Consider the following 24,466-nt stretch of genomic DNA (forward strand, 5'->3'; position numbering starts at 1 on the left):
AAGTCGCCGGCGCAGATCTGGAAATGAAAAAAGGTAAAGGAGGTTTAGAGGAGGTTGCTAGCGATGGAGCGGTCGAAGCAGAGAGATAATTAACTTACTGAGCCGACAGTGGTGGAGACGTGGTGGCCGACGGAGACTACTTTAAGCGGCGGAGACGTGGTGGCTAGAGTTCACCGGAAATCGCCATGAGAGAGAAACGGCGTGGATTAGGGTTTTTACCCGACAAGCTTGAGAAAGAGTATTTATATGCTGGGTAACTTTTCTGGTTAGGTTAGAAAAGGTTTGGTTTACGGTTTACTTCGTTTAGGTTAATTATTTTGGTTAAATCCGGTTAAGTTAAATTTTGTGTGTAGACTTCTTCGTATGTCTACAACGATTTTTGTCTGGTTTTTTTAAAATATTTAAAATATGATTTACCAATTTTTTTATAATTTTAAATAGACTGACAAAGACGTCTACAGATTTATAGACTTTAATGTAGGTCTACGAAACCCTAAACCACAAATATCAAACCCTAAATAGTTTACTTGATACTCAAAAAGTCTATCAAATATCAAAATTACACAAAATATAAACTACTAAACATTAATGAACAGATTTAAGTCAATAAAGCCAAAAAAAAATAAAATCTAAAGTCTAATTCTAAAAATCTATCACTAAAAGACCTATCATGTTATAACATTTTGTTTCTAAACTATGAACAATGTTTATATCATAGATACCAATTTAGTATATATTCTTTAAAATTGTTCAGTTATATAAAATTTTAATATATTTACTTCATACTATCCATTATATTGATGATTAGTTAAAATCTATCACAATAATTATTTTTAAACAATTTTAAAACAAAATATTAGATAAAATTTTGGTGTAGACTACACATCAAGTCTACAAATTAGACTTCGCTGGAGGTCTAAAAATATGTAGACGTCCTTCTTCTACATGTAGACTTCCAAAAGGACAGAAACGTAAATACCCCTCCGTTTTTTGTTTGTTCATAAGGACTAAATAGTATTTTCATCTTCCATTTAGGTTGGTTCTGCATTTGACTCAAATTGGGGTACACTAATGCATTTGACTTCAATATTTAGGTTGTTTATAGCAATTCTCCCCATAATATATGACTCGCTTATCCCTTCAAATTTTCAAAATATTATTTGTAGGGATAGGCAAAAAACCCGAACCAAACCGATCAAACCAAACCAACCGAACCGAAACCGATTTAAACCGAACCAAAGTCTATTACCAAATACTTAGGTTTAAGATTTTCCCAATCCGAACCAACCGAACCGAAATCGATCCGAACCGAAACCGATTAAACCGAACCAAATTAAACCGAACTCATAACCTGTAAGACCCGAACCTGGCCGGCTAGGCCGCGGTCGATGCCTCACGTCGCTCGGTCCATACCCTGACCGAACCACTCAATTTTTCGATCTTTATTTGTACTTTCGCCTAAGGGCGAAGTCTATCTTAGACCTTAGCTTAAGACTACCTTAGTCATTCCCTAGCTTAGATCCTTTCAACTTATGCACAGCGGAATATTCTCTACTTAACCATTGGTCTAAAACCAATCTAACACTGGTCAGATCGAATCACCTTAGCCATGGTCAGTATAAACAACTACTACCAGCTCCAAGGTTGATCCTGAACCTAATCCAGGTCATACAATAACCGAGGTTCCATTCCCCTAACCATTCTATCTAGATCTATGCAATATTGCTAGATCATACCTTTGCCACATCCACGGAGCTTGATAGCTCTTTGTCTCAGCTGCCTTAGCTGTCTAGCTAGCTCATCCAGCTAGCTGAACTGAACCACTTCACTTGAGGTTCCCAACTCTCTTCCAGCTGATTGAGCTGCGAGGTAGCTTTGCCTAGCTCTCCATCCACTCGTACAACTCCCTTATACCTGTATAAACTCTCCCCTTAGGTACCTAGTCATTCAACCAACCATCCCCACAGATCAAGTACCTTTGGGAAGTCTTCAGCTGCAAAACCAACCTCAAGCAAACATGCTCCAAAAAATAATTAAAATTCATAACAATTCATGATAATTCATAACTAAGAGAATGGTCAAGTCAGATTTCTCAGAATTGGCATCGATCATACTGATCTCGCCCATGAACAGCCCATATGGCCATAACTGACCACCTCTAAATCAATGAGATAAAACTAATCTTTCACCATGATAATTCATGATAAATACCCATTGAGAAATATTTGAAGTCGGATCCTAACAATTCCTTCAGGAACTATCAGATCTCTACTTACCTGCCCAACAAAGACCATGGAGAGATTTCTCTGAACCGGCCACTCCATGGTTCAGTACCTCCACGTCTGAACAACATAGAATAGGATTAATAATGCCCACCAGTTCCTGAGTCAATCAACCAACCACTCCACATGACTCAGAACTGATGAGTCTTCACACATACCTAACCGGCCATGGAACCATGTCCCAATGAACCTGGTCAGTCTTGCTCTTCTTCATGGCTCTCAGCCAATCATGTACCAACCCAAGGTTGATACCTATCATACCATATGATTCCATTACCTCATTGCCACGGCCTGAAGCCATTGGTAATGCAAAACCATAGATCATGTTCACTCATGAACCACCATGAATCACTAGTTGTTGTATAGCATCTAATTACTATCCCATATGGATGAATTAGTTCAACTATGATCCGCCCCTTTCTCCAGGGTCCTGTATCCCTACAATACATCACAATATATGGTCTCCAAGGGCGTGCCATACTTGGCCTCATATGCACCTCAAGAGACACCAACATAAACCACAAAGTAATCATATGTACATGTTACCTTATACTTGATCTTACTAGATCTTGTGCTTCCTGTATCATGTCCGGCCATGCTCCTCCATTGCACGCCTCTATCATGCCTTATCATATACTTCCAGTATTGATAAGATCTAACCATGGGTCGCACCCATCATCCTTTTCATGGAACTTCCATGAAACCAGTTTCTGCACTGCATCCACCTTCAAGGTTGTACATGCTTTTGGGAGTGGAGTCCGGCCTTCTCCATTCTCTTCTGACCATTTGCGTGTGTCCCTAAGACACAGAGGAAGCCTAGGGTGTGTTCATCCATGATCAAACACCACCCAAGGATCGTCCATCACTTCTCACTTCAGTACCCATGAAACTGCCTTTCTACACACCACTGCCCTTAAGGCTGCTCTTGGACTTTGAGAGTGAATCCGGTCATCTCTCTTCTTCCCTGGCTATTTGGATGTGTAGTAAGGATGTAGAGGAAGCCTGGAACGTGTTCATCAATGGTGAAAACCCATCACAGGGTCTTTGATAACTTCCCACTTGATTGCCCACAAAACTGCCTCTTTGCTGCCTTCAAACCACCCTTGGTGTTGGATGGTGCAATCCGACCATCTCTCTCTTTTTCTCTGGCTTTCTTTTGTGTTTCAGGGTGCAGAATGAAGTCCTGGCGTGCCTGCAAAGGCACGGACTTGCCCTCCTTTTATAGAAGAAATGGTGGTTACTTTCCAACCATTGCATCCCTTCGGTTTCATTTCTGGCTATTGATTTAATCAATGGTCCAGATCACACCTGTTCGCCTATGGCAGTTACCGGACGTCCCTGACAGCCCTAACTGCCTCTAGACATGTCAAAAACAAGTCCTAACTGGTTGCCCAAGCCCCTGGTCTGATCCCAAGTGCCCACCGGCCCATCGGCACACCCGGGTGGTCCACATGGTCCGACCACTGTCCGGACTTGGCCCAACTACCCAAGACTTGAACACTCAGTCCAGCTGAGTTGAGCTGATTCCCAGCTGACCCAGCTGAGTGAGCTAATTCATCCAGCACAGGGAGCTGACACACTCTTCAGTGAGCTACACTGAGCTGCACTACACTTCTCTTAGCTGGTCGAGCTTGCTCCCCGCATCGCCCAGCTGCCATACACTTTGTACAGCTCCTTTATACTTGTCTCCTTCTTGGTTTAGCTATATCTTAGCTTCCTGATGCCCTTAACCTTACTTCCAGGCCTTAATTCCCTTGTGTTTAGGTCACATGACCTGACTGGTGCGTCTCCTCGCACCATGGCCGATCCTAATGATCATTTCCAGGATCAGGGACATGACATAACCAATATGATTTTGTTATTATTGAATTAAACATACTAGCAATATACAATATACAAAAATTCTAAGACTAAAATCATTGTTAGCTTTATTAACTTTCTTAAAGATTTTTTTTTACTTTCTATTTATTTTAGTTAATTTTTATTTGATTGTATTCTTATAAACCTTTTGTAGTTTGTTAAGACTTTTGTTTCAGTTTTATATTAGATTTAGTTTACATAGTTTATTTTTAAGCGGCATTATTAAAATATTTTTTTTAGTTTTCTATTTACTATAGTTAACTTTGATTTGATTGTGCTCTTATAAATGTTTTGTATTTTCTAAAGTATTTTGTTTCAGCTTTATATTGGATTTAGTTAACATAATTTAGTTTTTCATAGTCGCCAACATGATGATTTTATGAACATGCGTTTGTGTTTTAAAACGAACCGAAGTCATACCGAACCGAATTCAAACTGAACCGAAACTGATCTAAACCGAACTACTTATGGTTTACTTTGGTTGTATAAACACTACAAGAAATATGTACATTCTTAGCTCACGATAAATGCTATCGTAGGCTTTTCATAGCGTTTTATGATCTGCTATGTCATCGGCAGCCATCATAGATACCCTCTCTACGATAGCATTTTCTTTTACGCTATGTAATGTATAGATATGATAGCAATAAACGAATGCAATTATTAACATAACTATGACACAAATTTTTTGTTACAAATTGATTACGATTAATATTTTGTGCTATGATAAGCCATTATGCAATAGCTATTATATTTTATTTATTAAATAAAAAATAATTCTAATTAGAAAATAAAAATGAAAACAAATTTTATTTATAAACTAAATTTGGTTTACACATAAATTCCAGTTTATAAAACTAACCAGAATTAAGAAAATCTAAGTAAAACCAGAAACAAAAAAAAAACTAAACTCTTCTTCCTCTTGCCATCTCCACGTCTCATCTTCTTCGAACGTCCAGTGTTTACCTTTCTCTGCCATCTTCGAATTCTATCGCTTCTCAACTCTTAAGAGTGTGCTGGGCGAAATCAGTTGTTGATATCATCACTCCTGCCGCAGTGGAACCCAATTCAAGACTTAGACTGAGCTTGTAACTACACTGAAGAAGCCAAAACAATACTGAGTTTATGAACTGAAAATTTGAGATAACACATGTGCAAAGAGCCAACAGATAAGAAGAACAAAGAGATCAGACTGACTCAAGCGACAAGCAAACAAAATGCTACAGCGCCAACTGGTAGAGCTTAATAACGCTTAAGTTGATAAAAAAATTAAAGACCAAAAACGAAAGCAGGTAAGAAATGTGTGTATACCTGAGAAGAAATGCTTGTCGTGAGCTTTAGAAACCAAGGTAACAAGGTATGTGACAATACAAACAAAGCAGCCAAAAACGCAATCAAAATAGCCAACCTGGAAAAAATTACAGCAAGGTCAAAAGAAAGAAACAGAGACCATCACTATGGACAGGAACAAGTGAGAGTCAATCTTTCCTCTGATCAGGAAAGATATTCAGAGGATTGTCAAGGTACTTCCTCGCCAACTTCTTCACCCAAGTAGGCATAGTTTCTGAGAAAAGCATGCTTTGTCTCTTCTGTAGTTCTGTGGGAGATTCTCAAGAATCAGACTCCACAGCCTCCTCAAACCCAACAGCAAGTATCTGGTCACCTAACAACATAAGAACCTGAAAAGTTTACAACAAAAGAACCCAACAGCAAGCATCTGCTGGATATGTCTTCTCCTCCATCCTGAAAAGCTAGTAATAATATTTTTTAAAAACAGTCCAGACAAGAGAAATGGATCAAAGATATTAACATAGACTGCTGCAACCTCTCACCTTGAGGAGTAGACTGAAAACCACAGTCGGTGAGATGATATGGCCACTATATCTTCACCGCCGTCGTCCTCTTCCTCTGTCTTCTCCGTCTCTGCTACCGAGGAAGAGAAGCTCTGCCGCGGGTTCGCCTCTGTCAAAACGCCATCAGATTCAAAACAGAGGAAGTGAGGGAGAGATGGAAATAGAGAGAGAGCAAATTTGACCTCGCAGATGGTGGAGAGTCGTCGGGTTTCTTCCTCGAGCCGTTCACAACTTTCGGCAAATTTGATGTTGTATTTGCAACAGCCAAACATTGTCCTGAGCCTTCCAAATGCAACAGCCAAACTGATGGTCACAACACCACAGTTATAAGCACTTTTAAGCTCCAAAATCAAGGAACAACACAAAGCTAAAACAAGTCACACCAGTTACCAAACTATACTGATTGATTATGTACAGAAAATGAAACCCGTAGTACAGAGAGAACCAGAACACACGGAGAACCATATATCGAAACCCAGACACATAAACACAGATGGAAAGACAGGAAAAATCAAACCAGAGATAAGAACAATCTAAATCGAGGACTAATACAGAACAATCATTTATCCCCAATTCAAAACCCTAACACTAAAACTAATTGAAACCATACTCCATGACTAATACAAAACAATAAATAGCAGAAGAAGAAGGGAGAACGACGATTCCATGAGGACTCTTGTCGGAGGAGAGAACGAGAAGGAGAGTCGGAGGAGACTGGTCGGTGTCGAGAGAGAAAGATAGGAGAAGAGGAGCGGAGAGGAGGAAGAGATATCGGTGGGACTCTTTTTTTTAATAGGGTTTCAGTTTCTAAAGAGAGTTGGACTTTTTCTTTTCAAGTCTATCGGCCAATAATTTTTTTTATTAGCTTAAGTATCTAAAAGTGATATCACGAGAGGGAAAAATTATGTATTTGGCGCTCGCTTAATTTTTATCCGAGTATTGGCGAAATTAGTTCCCGCTTAGTAATATTATAGCATTTACTCTATCATAGCTTTTATCTAATGCTATTAAAAAATATGAAAATTTAAAAATTATCAACGATAGCAGTTCAGTAAAACGTGCTATAATAATATGCTATCAATGTAGACTTTTTTTGTAGTGAAATCATTGAACCAAATTAAACAAACCGAACCGAAGCCAAACCGAAAAAATAACCGAAGTGCCCACCCCTAATTATTTGTAAAGATAGAGGTGTTTTTTATACAACTTTCAAGATGGCCAAATAAATTACACTAATAAGAGTAAGAAAAATTTTACTCAGAAGCTAAGAAAAAAACCATAATCGACAAAGTAACCAAAATCTCATTCTCTCCCTTTTTCTCTTCCTATCTCTTTCTCCATTTTTTTGTCTCTCTTTACTCTCTCTCTCTTAAAAATTAATTTTAATATTTTTTTGGTTATTTCACAAATAATCCCTAAGAATAACATGATGTTAAGAATTCATATCGAAAATTTAAAAGATCTAAATATACTAAAAACAAGTTTACTTACAAACTAGTTTGAACTGGAACCACATATATACATCTTCAAGTTTATTACACTCCAGGGCAGTTTTTGAGTTTTATTTACAAGATAGAGCAGTTATCACTACTAAGGCAGTTTTTGTGTGAAAAATCTTAATTTGCCCCTGAAAAAGATAACTGATGATAACAAATATAGTTGGGACGCTTTTTGTTTAGTTAAGGCTTTTGAAATTTAAAATTGGGTGGTGGACCCCGATGGCAGACTAAAAAAGTTTAAACCCATTTTAATTTACTTGGACGTGTTAAAAAATAGTTTTACTTTTGGAAAATTTAATTGAGGGGAAAAAAGAAACCTAAAAAGCGATGAAGAAGACGAGAACGACGACGGCGACTTTGAGAAATAAAAAAAAATCCAGTGTTGTTTTACCTAGCAGGATAGATGTCGAGCAGATGAATCCGGCATGGAAAAGGAAAAACCCGGTGGTGAGTTTCATGATTCGATTATTTTGCTTAGATATTGTAAGATAATGGTTCAAATATAATTTTCGATTCATATCTTTTGCATAGACGGCGGAGGTTGAGGATGTAAAAAAAGGGCTTCCGGAGTGGCTATTCACAACTAACCAGTACCCAAGTGAAAGAGTAAACATGTATTCCACTGTTTATCTCTTGGCGGTGAGAGATGCGCTGAACGGCATACCAGAGAGAAGGTTACAGTGGACACGTCACACAACAACTAACGTACACATGGACTCTATGTATGGGTCCATGTACATTGTGTACATTGTACATCGCCTTTAATATACAAATGTCCATACCTTGTACATCCTCTAGTGTACACATGTACACTAAAATTGGATAGACAATGAAAATTGTGTATGTGTCAATGTACATATTGTACAGAGCCCTTAAGTGTATGCATGTAAGCCAAATGTATATTTACCTTTAGTGTACACATGTACAATACATGTACACAACACTTACATCGACACATTATGTGATGCAGTAATTCTGGCTCATGGTCTTGCTTTGCGTGTAGTAGATAACAGTGGACACCTTACATGACAACTGATATACACATGTACTCTATGTATGTGTTTAGGTACACTGTATCCATTGTACATCGCCCTTTAGTATTCAAATGTCGACACCATGTACATCGTCATGTAGTGTACACATGTACACTAAATGGGTAGACAATGAACGCCTTGATGTCCATGGACACAAATGTATATCTAGACATTGCCACTAAGGTATACATGTAAATCACCTTTAAATGTACACATGTACAAATACGTGTACACAACAGGCACACCGAGATATTATGTGTTAACCTTGGTTTTGTTTGCAAGTAGTAGATTACAGTGAACACCTCACACAACAACTGACGTACACATGGATTCTATGTATGTGTTCATGTACACTGTGTACATTGTACATCGCCCTTAGTATACAAATGTCCACACCTTGTACATCATCCTCTTGTGTACACATGTACACTAAAATGGGTAGACAGTGGATGCCCTGATGTTCTTTGACACAAATGTAGATCTAGACATTGCCACTAATGTATACATGTACATATGTACTCTATGTATGTGTCCATGTACATTGTGTACATTGTACATGACCCTTTAGTATACAAATATCCATACCATGTACATCATCTTTTAGTGTACATGTGTACACTAAATTGGCAGACAATTAACGTTTTGATGTTCATGGACACAAATGTATATCTGGACATTGCTACTAATGTATACATGTAAATCAGCCTTGTGTACACATGTACACTACATGAGTAGACAATGAACGCCTTGATGTTCATGGAGAGAAATGTATATCTGGACATTGGTACCAATATATACATGTTAATCACCCTTTAAAGTACACATGTATTGGTAAATGGATAGACAATGAAGGCTTTGATGTACATGGACATTTCAACTAATTGTACATGAACGTTTAAAAACTGAAATTTTCATAACATTGTAGACTTCTAGCTATGGTTTGTGGACATATTAGTTAGCAGACGATGTACACATGTGTCAATCGTTGTACACTATTTCTTTAGGTGTCGCGTGTATGCGGCTTCTCTCGATCTCGATGTACCCGTGGACATTGACCCAGAGTGTACACGATCAAAAGATTCTCTTCAACTTGACTACTTTGTTGTTTGACTCCACTAGTCTCGAAAGTGGCAAAAAGTTCACGATTTGGTGCGATGCTAGGTAATGGAAGATGAAAGAGACACGATTTTGGTGTTAAGAGACCAATAACTTAAGACATGTGGTAATCTGATGGAGATGGAGGCAGTAATCTGATGGAGATAGACAGAAGATGATTAAGGTTTGATTTTTTCTCAAATCCAAACAAGCGACGTAAAAAAAATCCAAACAAGCAAAAATGTGAATATCGAAAGAAGAAAAAGAATCTTACAGCATAATATAATCTGGATCATTGGAACAAAAAATATAAAGTAAATCCAAAGGGTGGAGAGAGAAACAAATATCACTATTGTCAAAAATTTCAGATTTAATATGGGCCGTCGATTGGAAAGAAAGATGTGTAGTGTGTGTTTATTCACTCTAAAATGCTAGTTTAGTTACACAGTTATTTAGTTTCAATGTAACTAGGTTATTTGGCAAAAAGGAATTTGTTAGGATAAAGTGTGTTGGTAGCATAAATTGCTCTATTCTGTAATAAATAACTAAAATCTGCCATACAATGTAATAATTTCTACATTTTTTGAAGGAATTTGTTTTTCAGACTTAAAAATAAAAACTATACCAGAGTTTATCCATCAAAGAGAAGAGATACTGGGTTGTTAAGACACTTATTCCTTGTCAAATAATATTCGCTGGATGGTCTCGGTTGGGGTAAACCGAAGTAAGACTTTTGTGATTGTTTAAAACAGTGTTGTTTTTCTTTTTTTTCTTCTGAAAAATAAAGTAATGTTATAGTGTTGTGAATAGGTTCAAAAGGCCCAAAAGGTATAGTTTATCATCTTCTTATGATGCAAACTTATGTTGGGCTTTTTGATGAGTTATTGATGATCTTTCGCAAAAATATTCACCAAGAAATTTGTCATCACCATACTGATTTTGAAAAATAAATGATGATATGGTATACTAACAATAATTATATAATTTAAAGTTTGTACAAGATAGACATTTATATTTAATGTTGACTTATATTTTTAATAAGTTTTTAAAATATGATAATAACTAATATATCATCATTAATATAACAATAATAATATAATAGTAAATAGAAATATAATAATAATTTACAATTTTCCAAATAATATTATATAATTTTATTTTTCTAATTATATTATTTTTGTTACTAAAACGATTTTATGAAGTTTTTTAAAAAATTATAATTTCTAGTCTCAATACTATTAATTTCTTTTTATCATAAAAACTTGCTTTTCTAATATCAACTAGGGATTAACCAGGTTTACGTCCGGGATAATTTTGATTTTTCAAATATTTTGTATACAATTATTTCGTTGGATGTTGTATTCTAAACTATATATTTTTGTGAATTTATGAATATTTTCACTACAAGAAAACAACACTTTGGCGAGGAAAATTAACGAGGAAATATGATCCTCGTAATTTTACGACGAGTTTACGAGGAATTTACAAAGAAAAAACAAAACGTCGTTATTTTTTCGTAAAGTAACGAAGAAAACATTTCGTCGTAAAACCATCGTAACATTACGTGGTTTTAACGAGGAAATACACTTTCCTCGTAAACACCACGTAAATCTTGCATCATCTTTACGAGGAAATGAGAAAATATAATTTCCTCGTAAAACCCACGTAAATTCGCGTCTTCTTTACGAGGAAATATTTACGTGAACTTAGCGAAGAATTTTAAAATACGTTTTTTTTTGCTACCTACCTATTCCTTGCAAATTCATCGCAAAACTTCAACTACCAGATTCGATAATTTTCTATAAATATGGAAGTTTCAACATCATTTTAAACACACCAACAAAAACAAAAAAAAAAAGTGAAAAGAAAAAAATGTCAGGCTCCGGGAATGTCTACGAGTTGCGGAACTGGATGTATATGCATAGAGATGCTAACGGGAGAGTGACGAAAGAATACATTGCGGGACTGGAGACATTTATGCATCAAGCAGATTCCACACCGCTCGCCCTAGAAAGCGGTAAGATGTTCTGTCCATGTCGGAAATGCAACAATTCGAAATTGACAAATCGTGAAAATGTTTGGAAGCATTTAATAAATAGAGGTTTCACGCCAAATTACTATATCTGGTTTCAACATGGAGAAGGTTATAATAATTATGATCAGAATGAAGCTAGTAGTAGTAATAGCAATTTTCAGGAAGAACCGGTTGCTCATCATTTGCATAATGAACATAGTTACCATCAGGAGGAGCAGATGGTAGATTTTGATAGGGTTCATGATATGGTAACTGATGCATTTGTAGCTCATGATGAAGATGAAGAACCTAACATAGATGCAAAAAAGTTTTATGAAATGTTAAATGCGGCGAATCAACCACTTTACAGTGGTTGTAGAGAAGGTCTCTCTAAATTGTCGTTGGCTGCTAGAATGATGAATATTAAAACTGATCACAATCTACCTGAAAGTTGCATGAATGAATGGGCAGACTTGTTTAAAGAGTATTTGCCGGAAGACAATGTGTCTGCTGATTCTTATTATGAGATTCAGAAACTGGTTTATAGTCTTAGGTTGCCTTCGGAGATGATAGATGTTTGCATCGACAACTGCATGATCTACTGGGGAAATGATGAGAAGTTAGAAGAATGTCGATTCTGCAAGAAGCCACGATTCAAGCCGCAAGGACGGGGACGTAATAGGGTACCGTACCAAAGGATGTGGTACCTACCAATTACAGTAAGATTGAAAAGATTGTACCAATCAGAGCAGACTGCCGGAAAGATGAGATGGCATGCCGAGCATACTCAGACGGATGGTGAGATGACACATCCATCAGATGCAAGAGCCTGGAAACATTTTAACAAAGTATATCCGGAATTCGCTAGCAATATCCGGAATGTGTATCTCGGATTATGCACAGATGGATTTAGTCCATTCGGAATGTCAGGGAGACAATATTCATTGTGGCCAGTCTTTCTTACGCCATACAACCTGCCACCAGAGATGTGCATGCAACGGGAGTTGCTATTCTTGACCATATTAATACCTGGTCCGAAACATCCTAAAAGGTCGCTGGATGTTTTCCTGCAACCCCTTATAAAAGAGTTGAAGGATTTGTGGTCAACTGGGGAGAAGACGTATGACTGCTCAACGAAGACGAATTTCACGATGCGAGGGATGCTTTTGTGGACCATAAGTGACTTTCCTGCCTATGGGATGTTGTCGGGATGGACTACACATGAGAGATTAGCTTGTCCATATTGTAATGGAGCGACAGATGCGTTTCAACTGAAGAATGGAAGGAAGACAAGTTGGTTCGATTGTCATCGTCGATTTCTTCCCATTGGCCATCCGTACCGAAGAAACAAGACATTGTTTAGGCACAAAAAGGTTGTGAGAGAAACTCCTCCTCCATATTTAACTGGAGAAGAAACTGAAAAGCAACTCGATTACTATGGAGCTTTGGAAACAATTCCTCGTGGTGGTAATTGGCATGTCCCCCCTAATATGCCTGATTCTTACGGTGTTCATCATAACTGGCACAAGAAGAGTATATTCTGGGAGTTGCCATATTGAAAGGATCTTCTTCTCCGCCACAACCTCGATGTGATGCATATAGAGAAGAATTTCTTTAAGAACATCATGAATACAATATTGAATGTCCCGGGGAAGACAAAAGACAACATAAAATCGAGGTTAGACTTGCCGGATATTTGCTCAAGAAGTGAGTTACATATAAACAGCAATGGGCAAGTTCCTGTTCCGATATTCAGATTGTCTTCAGAAAAAAAGTCGGTGTTGTTCAACTGGGTAGCATCAGAAGTGAAATTCCCCGATGGGTATGTTTCAAATCTGTCTAGATGCATTGAAAAGGGTCAAAAGTTCTCCGGGATGAAGAGTCATGACTGTCATGTCTTTATGCAACGACTACTTCCCTTTGCTTTTGCGGAGCTACTTCCTACAAACGTACATGAAGCACTTGCAGGTACTATATATATTATATATTGCAGTAATTTTATATATAATGATTTAGTTTGAAATAATATATGACTAATAATGTGCATAATTGTTTTTGGAATATACAAGGCATTGGAGCATTTTTCAGGGATCTGAGCACCCGCACTCTTAAAGTAGAAGTCGTGAAACAGCTTCAAGAGAACATTCCCATCTTATTGTGCAACTTGGAGAAGATATTTCCTCCTGGGTTTTTTGACGTCATGGAGCATCTAGCTGTGCACCTCCCATATGAGGCATTGCTTCGTGGACCTGTACATTACGGATGGATGTATCAGTATGAGCGAGCCATGAAATATTTGAAGGGAAAAGCAAAGAACCTTGCAAAGGTTGAAGGTTCTATAATTGCTGGAAGTTTGACGGAAGAAACTTCTCACTTCACATCGTACTACTTTGCGTCAAAAGTACGTACCCGGAAAAGAGCTCCAAGGAGATATGATGACGGTGGTGTCGCGCCAACATACGCAGTTGCTGGTGTTCCAGACATTTTTACCCAGATTGGGCGACTGGGTGGGAAATCAAAAGAGGTTTGGTGGTCGAGTGAAGAAGACGCTCATAGTGCACACACCTATATTCTACTCAATTGTGAGGATCCATTGATTCGTTATTTTGAAAGGTAACATAAATGGACACATATAAATTAACACATATATATAATTGCCAAATATTAATTAATATAAAATGTGATTTTACAGCCTATTTGTTTCACAAGTCGAAGAAACATTCTCAGGTATATCCACAACTGACGTAGACAAAAGGAAAGATCAACACTTTATAAAGTGGTTGAAGAATCAGGTATTAACTCAAAGTCATTATTCATAAATGATATGTATTTTAACGTTCACTTTGTTTTTGCAGGTTGATTTTGACGACGATGCAGATTATCCTAAGTGGTTACATGAAGTAATTCAATCTCCACATGTAAAGGTCACCACCTCACAGATGTATTTCACACGAGGCTATACTTTTCACACATATGAGTATGGTAGACAGCGGGCGACCAGTAACTATGGAATATGTGTGAAAGGGGAAACCGATTTCTACGGTATCTTGACAGAGATTATTGAAGTGGAATTTCCAGGGATATTGAAGCTGAAATGCGTCCTCTTCAAATGTGAGTGGTTCGACCCCGTCGTCAACAGAGGTGTTCGGTTTAACAAATTCGATGTAGTTGATGTCAATGGTGGACGAAGGTACAACAAATTCTTTATTTGGCATACATGAGCAGAATAACAGATAAATGAAGTCGAGGAACCTGAACAACAAATTGATGACATTCTTCTCATTGATCCGCATAATCATGAGTATGAATATCTTACCGACGATGGCACAGACGAAGCTGTTGAAGACGAGTTTAATGAAAATGATGATGTTTCTAGTGATGACGAAAATGTATCCGATTGATGTAGTTGTGTTTTAATATGATTGATTTTCAGACTTAATGTATGTGATTCGATTATTTTAATCATGAAAAACTATTTAATGTATTGAGATTATAAGAATTTGGGAATGTTTATAAAGAATTTGGGATTGAGGTTTGGGATTGGAATATGAAGAGTAGAAGATAGGAAAGATGGTGTTTGTGGTTTGGGGTTTTTGATTTTAGGCGTTTAGAAAGCAAACCTCGTTAATTCCTTGTAGTTTACGACGAAATAACGAGAAAAGTAGAAAAAAAGAAAAACGCGGGCCTCGTTAATTCCACGTAAGACAGAATCGTCGTAAAGACCTTGTAAGCTTACGTGGAATTACCGAGGCTTTCTGTTTTTTTTTTATTTCCTCGTTATTTCCTCGTGGGTTTATGAGGTTTTAACGATATTTATTGTCTAAACCCCTAAACCCTAAACCTCATCTTTCTTATCTATTTTTTCTAAATCCTAAACTCCAAACCCCATTAATAATTTTATAGTTTTGAAAAGATTATATTTTCAAATCTTCAAAAGATTATATTTTTGTTGCAAAATAAAAAATTTAAATAAATAATTTGATTTTGTATAAGTTTATATTAGAAAGAAGAGATTGATATTAGAAGTTTAAATAATTGTGGTTTTAAATTTTGAGGTTTGAAATGTTAAGAAGATATTGAGGTTAAAAGGAAGATATATTTTGAGGTAGAATATAAGAAAGATGGGGTTTAGGGTTTGGGGTTTCGATTTTAGAGGTTTATAAATTTACCTCGTTAAAAACACGTAATCTACGAGGCTTTTACGAGAAATAGAAACACGGGCCTCGCTATTTCTTTTTTTGATTTGGGACGGGCCTCGCAATTTTCTCGTAACGTTACGAGGTTTTGACGAGGAACAGAAAGACGGGTCTCTTTAATTCCTCGTAACTCTACGAGGAAATTGCGAGACCTTCGTAAGTTATATATACAACCTCACACTCTCCATTCGTCCCAACTTCCTCTCCATTTCCTCCCCATTTCGTCTCCAACTCCTCTCCCATTCCTCTCTCCTTCGAAAATGGTAATTTCCTCGCCCCATAATTAGTTTAGGGAATTTAGATAGGTCGTTAGTTTAAGTGGTTAGTTTAGGGAATTTAGATAGGTTTACGGATTTTATGTTCGTTAGATAGATTTTTTAATTATTGTTGATAGATTTTTAATTATTGATGATCATAAACTCAAAAATATATTTTTTGCAGGTTCGGGCGAACAGGCTTACTGCTCACTACAGAGAGATGTTCGGTGAGCCTGGTAGTCAGTTAGACCCGCCAGGTTCTTCTTCAGGTGCCGGCGGTTCCGGTTCTTCAGATCAGGAGTCTGTTCCCGAGACTCAGCATTTCTTCCCTCCAATGCCTCCTCCGATGACTCATCCGATGGCTCCTCCGGTGGCTCCTCCGGTGGCTCCTCCGGTAGCTCCTCAGATGGCTCCTCCTGAGATTCCCGCCGGTGTTCATTCCGATCTCATGGTGCCACCTACTGTTCCCTTCTCGCAGTACACTGTCGAGGATATTTTCGGTATGCCAGGCAGAGCTGGTTTACCAATTATGGACCCCGACAGACCCGACGGGACTTTGTGGTAAGTGCATTTTTAATTAATTATTTTAATTTATAACTTCATTAAATAATTTAAATTTTCACTTTTTCCAGGTTTGGGGTTGACAATTGCCTTGCGACAGATGTAACCGAGATGATTAAAGGTTACTTCTCCATGGCGCATCCAAACTGGAAGTTGACGCCGATCTACATCAGAAAGACGTGGTTCAAGATTTACGCTGTAAGTAATTCTATTAATTAATTATTTTATATTTTTTTCTTAAAATAACAGATTATTAATTTTTTTTTTGCAGCAAAAGTATCATTGGTCTATCGGGGTCAGTGAGAGAGTGAGGAAGGCGTTTTACGCGAAGGCGCAAGTTCGCTTGGCGGACACGGTTTGCAACTGGAAGGGCGACTGGATCGTCAAGGGGTACACCCGTGGCAAACCCGCTGAGCTTACCACGGGTGTTTGGGACGGCCTCATCCGTTACTGGAAGGATCCCAACTCCATTAGGATCGCAAACATTTGTGCTGCCGCCCGTAACACGGTAGACGAGCACGGTAACGGCCCGATGCTACACTCTGCGGGCCAAAAACCCCATGCCGGTGTCCGTTTGCAAATGGTATGTAATTAAATAATAATTTTTTAATTATTAATTTTAATATAAATATATTTCTAACAATTTTCTTAAATATTTTTAGGCCAAAGAGTTGGGACGTCTCCCGACTCTTCCGGAACTTTACGAGCGGACCCACAAGAACAAGGCGGGCCAGTTTTTAGATGGAAAGTCCGAGCTAATCTACAACGACGTTATTGCTCGGGTTGAGGAGCGCCAGACTCAGCTGACCCAACAGTCCGCCGACGGATTACCCGTTACCTTATCCACAACTGAAGTGGATAAGATTTACGAGGAGGTAAATTTTTTAACATTATATCTTTTTAATTATTAATTCATTAAATTTACCTTTTAAATTTAACTAACAAATATTTTTTTTTTGTTTTTAAGGTTGTCCCTAAGAAAAAGGGACGTACGTTGGGGATCGGTTCTGTCAATGATGTCCCGAGAGCGACATCGTCTTATGCTCAGAGACAGACCGAAGAAGTCACTCAGTTGCGTTCCGAGCTGGGCGCGACCAAAAGCCGTGTGAGTGGACTCGAGGCCTTCATCGATGTTATAGCGTCCACAAACCCAGAATGGAAAGCTTTGTTGAGGAACATGAAACAACAAAATCTCATTCCAGGCGAGTCATCGGGCACTTATAACGAGGAGGATGTTACGAGGAGGAGCGAGGAATTCTACGAGGCCATGAACGAGCCTTAGTTTTTTTAGTTTTTTTTCGGTTTATGTATTATAAAATCCAAAACTTAATTATATATAAAATATTTTGTTGCTTTTGAATTTTATTTAAAATTTATTTATAAACCCAAATATTTAAAATACTTTTATTTTATTAAATTAATAATTATTATATCAAATAATATTTTTATTAATTCGAAAATTGGCATTATACGAGTTATTTACGTCGAAAGGATTTCCGAGGAATTTACGAGGAAAGCCTTGAGGTTTTTACGAGGAAAATGTTTCAACGATTCTACATGGACTTTACGAAGAAATCTTTTCAAGGATATTACATCGAATTTACGAGGATTTGATTTCAAGGATCTTACGTGTAAGTAACGACGCGTGTTTCGCGTGGTTTGTACGATGAAATTCCGCGAGTGATTTACGAGGAAAAGCGGCGAGGAACTTACGACGAAATATTAACTTCGTCTTTACGAGAAAATAAAACACTCGCTAGTCTACGAGGAAATGGCGACGAACGTTCTGTTACGACGGACGATAAACGACGAAACACTTTTCCTCGTTAATTCCTCGTAAACACCCTTTTACGAGGAACTAACGAGGAAAATGGCCCTCGTTAAACATCTGTTTTCTTGTAGTGTTTATATTTATATAAAGAATTTGAATATTTTTTTGAGTTTGAAATTACTTTATTTTACATTGATGTACACATTTTGTGATAGTTGAATTTTTTTGTTTGGATTTTTTGTGATAGTTTAACCTTTGAAAGTTTTGTATATATTTAACTCTTATTTCTAATTTTTTATGGGATATAATAAATATTTTCCAACGGAATTTTATATTAAATAATCAGAATATTTGACATTATATATGTTTTTTCTTTTGACTAAAAATATTTCTTTTCTATCATTTTGTTTTTGTTTTTGAATATTGGCTTCAAATTAACCAAATTAAATGTCAATTAAAACCAAAAACATAAACCAGATCTCAATCTCCTATCAACATTAACCTAACCAAATCAAGTGTCAATAACCAAAAACATAAACCGGATCCTAATCTCATCTCCACGTTGTGGGAGTTGACTGATAACTGATAAGGGCTATATAGTTGATACACGCATAGTTGACAAAACAGAACCACTGTGCTGAGTTGGTAAAAAGCTGTGGAAGTATCTCTCTGTGCTGAGTTGGTAAGAACGAAGAAGCTTTCGCACGATAACGAGAGAGATACACGCAGCTCTCAAAGTCTCAATTATATGTATACAATAAAATCTAATAACTATGTTTAACACTTGACAAAACAGAACAACCAAAACGTGCTTTGTTTATGTTGGTAATGACTTGATATAAAATCTAATGCCTTTGTGTAGCTATGTAGTTTGTTGATCAACGTAGGATAATGTGTTGTTATATATTCATCATGAGTTGTCTCTTGTTTGCTAGGTTCAGTGTCTTGCATTTGTTTTGATTTTTTATTTTGATTTATGTGGTCTATTGTTTTGCTAAGTTCAGTACCTTGCTTTTCAAACAACCTTTTACAAAGGAATGAGGATTGCATTTTCCTATCCGAAGGCCGGCAGTGGTAGATTAGAAAATAATTTTAGTGGAGGCATATTCATTAATTAATTAATATATTTATATTTAATATTATTACATAAATATTTATATATTTTTGAAAAGTTTTATTTTTAAGTTAAACTGATACAAACTAAAAATAATTGTTTTGAAAAGAAATATAAGATAAATTCATTAAAAATAAAATGAAATAAAAAATAATAGAATAAGTTGTTAAGTGAAAAATACTAAAATTTGAGTGAAAAGAAATTACTATGTTTGCCCAAAAAACTATGTAAGAAAAATAAAAGGATTAGACGAAAGGAAACATGAGAAGATGAAATAAATTGATACGACAGGTGGAACAGTAAAAAAACCAGAAAAGAAAACTTAGCACGCTAAAGGGGTTAGATGGAACTTAGATGGAGGTTCGAAGAGAAGACCAATGGGGGCAAAATGAAGGTTTTAACCACATGAGTGGAATGATCTTTAAGATTTTCTATATACATAAATTTATTTGTAAATTTTGTGGGGGCAGCTACCCCCTTCCTGTATGCTGTAGATTCGTCATTGGAGGCCGGATCGCAAAGTCCTATCTAGCAAGCGGGGCGGCTTTGGGTAGAGGTTTAGGAACCACACATCAAGGCGGGTTGACCGATAAAAGATCTGCTAGAAATAGAGACCGCAGCAGGACGGACCATTGTGGGACGGACAGTTTCAGTTACCATTCCTATCGATTAACATCGGTTTATCGATCTAAATTAGTTTAAATATATTACATTAAACAATAATATTAATATAATCTATAAATTTGTTTGATTTATTTTGTTCTATATATCTAATTTTGATTATTCATCACAATAATATTATAATTAAATTCAGAAACTAAAATGTTTTTTTTGGTCAAAAAACTAAAATGTTTCTTATAAATATAAAATATATATATATAATAAATCAATAATTCATCTAATCGCTAATCTTTCGCCTAGTGATTTATTGAACAGTGATAAAAACCATTTATCATCATCATTATGACAAAAACCATCTAAAGTATGCCGCCACACACTATTCTTAATGGTCTACTTCAGATACAACTGTGTGAGTTCAAAAAAGGTCAGTTAAATGTGAAAGCGAGTTTAAACCCTTATACTCGTCAGTATACGAAAACTTCTTCAACTATACAGTATGAATGTATGATATATAGTTGATCTTCTCTCCATGAGTAACCAAATGTTTTCTCCGTCGAAGGGGACGTACGTGTTGATTCTTGTGTTAATGGGATCGCATTTACTCACCTAGCTCTCAATCAATGAACTAAATCACAAAATTAAAGAAGAAGCAATGTAATTGAAAGTGAAGCCGAAGGGAAACGTGTTTGAAGACCGCGTTGCTTTCAAGACTTGGTACTTTTAGTTTTCACGGTTCATACTGCTTAAGCATCTCCAAAAAAATACCTATTTTGACTATTTTGAAGTTTGCAAAACTTCATATTGTATAAACTTTTAAGTTAATCTTCTACAAAAGCAAAATTTCAAACCTAACTTCAAAAGAATTTATATCTTAATATTATGGTCCAGCTTATATTTATGATATTTAATTTAAATTCATAAAACTTTATAAATAAATAGCACATATATAAAAATATTATAGAAATATTAATTAGCAAAATGATACAGTAAAATATATAATTTTACATACAAATACATAATTAAATATTAAATTACAAATAAAATACTATGTTATTCTATAAAATTATTTTCGTAATACTTCCATATATGATCAATTAGTGCATTTTTAAGTTTTTTCTAATATTGTTGTTATCTAATTTTAAAAAAAATATATTTGAAATTTCTTATTTTATTTTATTTGTAAAAATTAAAATTATAAAAAAATTGAAATATTTATGAGTTATAAATTTTTGAAAGATTAAAAAGATCAAAAGACAAAATATTTAAAAATCATAAATATAAATGTAAATGTAAAGACCAAAATGCAATGAAAAATATGGAACTTCAAATTTGAAGTTTTAAATAGTGACACTCTATATTTGAAGTTTCTTTTTGGAGATCAATTTTTTTTATAGAGTGTCTTTTGAAGATGCTTTAAACCCGCTTGATATACTTCTCTTCGATTTTAAATGAAGATAAACAATATCCCAAACTTTTATACAAAATAAATCTTATTCTAAATCTAATTTCTCGACTGGCTCTCTCGTTTCGCTTTGTAAAGTAAAACCACTTCATTAAACAATAATCTTTAACAGAGTAAGTAATACAACTACTAATTCCTTTGTTAACTTTATCTTTATAATAATCTTGAGTGTAAAACCTTTTTTACTTTTATATCTCTGTCCTCTTCTGGTAGTTTCATTTATGATTTTTGTTGCTGTCCTTCTATTAACAATTTGCGCATCGAATGTGAAAAATAATATTTTATCAATTCAAATTTTAAATTCCCAGCTCACTATCCTAAAAGTCATCTCTCATGACATTCTATAATTTCTTTTATTTTAAAATAGAATAAGTTTGCTATAGAACAACTTTTGTTTCAATGGTATTATTTTACAATAGAGTTATTCTACTCTAAATAGAGTTTGCTGAGTGATTTTTCCTTTCTCATACATAGATACAAACATTTACATAATGGTAAAATTAAAAAATTTGATAAGCTTATGTTTCCTTTATTTATAAGTTTTAGGATATTTGGTAATATATATGTATAGTAAAGTTATATTATGTATTATTATGTTTCTATCTTAATTAGATATGTTATTTATATTTTGTATTATTTCAAGCATTTAGTTTTGATATGTTGGATACATCTATTATTTTAAATCAAACAACGATTTTTGTTTTTTAATTTGGTTTATTATTTTCTTAAATTCATGTAGTTCGTTTCATCCTCTTTTATTTGTAAGTATATTTTTAAATGTTTGCATAAATTGGTATATATTGATTTAGAAAAAAAGCAGGAAACAAAAATATCAAATCATAGTTGCATTAATAAACATAACTTATATTATTATAAAAATTCATACACACATCTTTCAACATTATAACACACTAAATCATAACAACTAGTTGATTTGATTGTTCATATTAAGAATGGTTGGTTATTAAGATTTTAGTATATTTGATTGTATCAATTTTCTGATCAAAACTTTTTGGTTCCAATTAGACTAAGATAAAAATATCTTGGCAAGTTAGATTGTGTTTACTTTTATCTTAGGATGATAAAAATATATTTTGTAAGATTATGTATAATTTGATATATGTTGTTTTGATAAGTTTTTTTAAATGTTGATAATATTTGATATAAAAAATTTAATCGTTTAATCAAAAATATATTGATAATAAGAAATATTATTTATCTTGTTGCAGCCTCACATTTTAAATATTTATTTGGTTTTAAAATAATCATAACATATCAACATTTTTGAAAAAAAGATATTAAGTGATCTTTATGTTGTTTTAAATTATTTGATTAAAATATATTTATAATAAAAATATTATTATCTTTCAGAAAAGAATAGCTAAATTATTTATTTTCATTTTAAGTTATGTTTTATATATATTATAATTATATATTTTTGAATTTATATTTTAAACATAATTTGATATATATATATATACACATATATATTTAAAGATATATATTTAAAAGTAAGTCGTTAATTATATATATATAAAATATTTATAAATATTTTTTTATGTTTAAGGAAACATAAATAATAATAAAACTTAAAAAATCATTTTTAATATAAAATATATGCTTATATTTTACTAATTTATTTTTATTATTTATGTGCGTAAGTAAAAAGGATAATTAAACTAAAAATTTAATCAATTTTATATGTATTTTTTTAAAAAAAAATTTATGTTTTACGAAACATAAAAAATAATGAAAATAAATTTTGTTTTTATATTAAAATCTATGTTTATATTTTACTAATAATTTATTTTTATTATTTGTGTGCTTTAGTAAAAAAGAAAATTAAACTAAAAAGTTAATCACAATTTTATTAAAAAAAGAAACGTAAATAATTGTTATTAATTTCAATCAGAAATAATATTTTTTGTTCTTTTAGGGTATGTAATTAACTATCGTGGAAATTAACGTGAACTCGAGACGTAAAAAAACTGGTTTTTCAAATAATATTATAGAGATAGAAAAAAGAAAAAATATATTACATTTTAATCTTTTTTAAAATAAAAAGCTGACATACATATATTATACTCTATAATATAATAACTCGATTATAGAGTAAGAGCATCCGCATCAATGGTGACTAATACAGTTTTTTATGATTAAAATAATGTAACAAACAAATATCCAGAAGTGAGAGACAAAAAAAGTAAGAGAGAAACAAGAGAAGGGATCTTGTTTGAGGAAGAAATAAACGTTTTCTACACTTGCAATGTGATGATTGATTAAACCTTTTGTTTGTTTATATTTTTTTGGATTATACAGAGGTATTCTGGCTCCCACAGAAATCGATTCAGACTAGTCACGTGTTTGAAGCCTACGTTTTCAGCTTACGTGTTGGTCTCCTATCCCTGACGATGCCGAAATGTTGATTCTTTAGTGGCTAATGAAATTCGAATCCGGGTCCGTATTAGAGCCGAAATTCCCTCAAAACTACTAGACCGCCCTCACTTGGTTTTGTTTGTTTAAATTTAATTATAAAAGAAAATTAAATTGAGATGGTCGTTAAAAAAGAAAATTAAATTGAGATTATATAGATGATATTCGTGAAATGTATCTACCACTGCAAATGCTCTAACACCATTGAGCAAAAACTACTCTGGATTACTTTATTTATAAGGAAATTATAAAGTACCATCGAATATGCCATAAGAAAACACCACTACTAGACTTTTAATAATTGTTAATACCAGACTTGACCAACCAAGGAAAACGAAATAAAAATACGAAAATGAATGAATAGAGTTTCTTATAAAAATATACAACACTCAAATATATTCTTGGTTTCTTTTA

The 24,466-nt window shown here is 34.5% G+C and overlaps 1 protein-coding gene and 2 long non-coding RNA genes across 5 annotated transcripts; 2 read left to right on the forward strand and 1 right to left on the reverse strand.

Moving 5' to 3' along the window:
• Positions 1-4,933: 4,933 nt before the first annotated feature.
• LOC130499134 (uncharacterized) lies at positions 4,934-6,965 on the reverse strand. 3 transcript variants are annotated; one of them, XR_008937994.1, is made up of 4 exons: positions 6,178-6,965; positions 5,975-6,104; positions 5,454-5,893; positions 4,934-5,239 (listed from the first exon to the last, which is right to left on the reverse strand). It is a non-coding gene; the product is annotated as an uncharacterized LOC130499134 (long non-coding RNA). The 3 variants fall into 3 exon arrangements; XR_008937995.1 differs by having other exon boundaries at positions 4,934-5,234; positions 5,454-5,885; positions 6,178-6,960; XR_008937993.1 differs by having other exon boundaries at positions 5,454-5,885; positions 6,178-6,957.
• A 6,302-nt stretch (positions 6,966-13,267) lies between these two features.
• Positions 13,268-16,655, forward strand: LOC130508594 (uncharacterized). Its single transcript, XM_057004176.1, has 4 exons — positions 13,268-13,605; positions 13,707-14,144; positions 16,360-16,521; positions 16,600-16,655. Exons 1-4 carry the CDS (start codon positions 13,512-13,514, stop codon positions 16,653-16,655), a joined length of 750 nt encoding a protein of 249 aa, XP_056860156.1. The 5' UTR covers positions 13,268-13,511.
• LOC130499428 (uncharacterized) lies at positions 14,131-14,793 on the forward strand. Its single transcript, XR_008938297.1, has 3 exons — positions 14,131-14,250; positions 14,365-14,429; positions 14,493-14,793. It is a non-coding gene; the product is annotated as an uncharacterized LOC130499428 (long non-coding RNA).
• Positions 16,656-24,466: the final 7,811 nt, after the last annotated feature.

Source organism: Raphanus sativus, chromosome 2, assembly GCF_000801105.2.
Source record: "Raphanus sativus cultivar WK10039 chromosome 2, ASM80110v3, whole genome shotgun sequence".
In the NCBI taxonomy this organism is placed as follows: Eukaryota; Viridiplantae; Streptophyta; class Magnoliopsida; order Brassicales; family Brassicaceae; genus Raphanus; species Raphanus sativus.

Bases quoted from the DNA above. Each gene is read 5' to 3' on its own strand.
- LOC130508594 (XM_057004176.1), top strand. From the start codon at position 13,512: ATGAAGAGTCATGACTGTCATGTCTTTATGCAACGACTACTTCCCTTT. The intron at 14,145-16,359 runs GTGGGAAATCAA...GTTCTTCTTCAG, and splicing joins TACCCAGATTGGGCGACTGG to GTGCCGGCGGTTCCGGTTCT. The intron at 16,522-16,599 runs GTGTTCATTCCG...TCGGTATGCCAG, and splicing joins TCCTCCTGAGATTCCCGCCG to GCAGAGCTGGTTTACCAATT.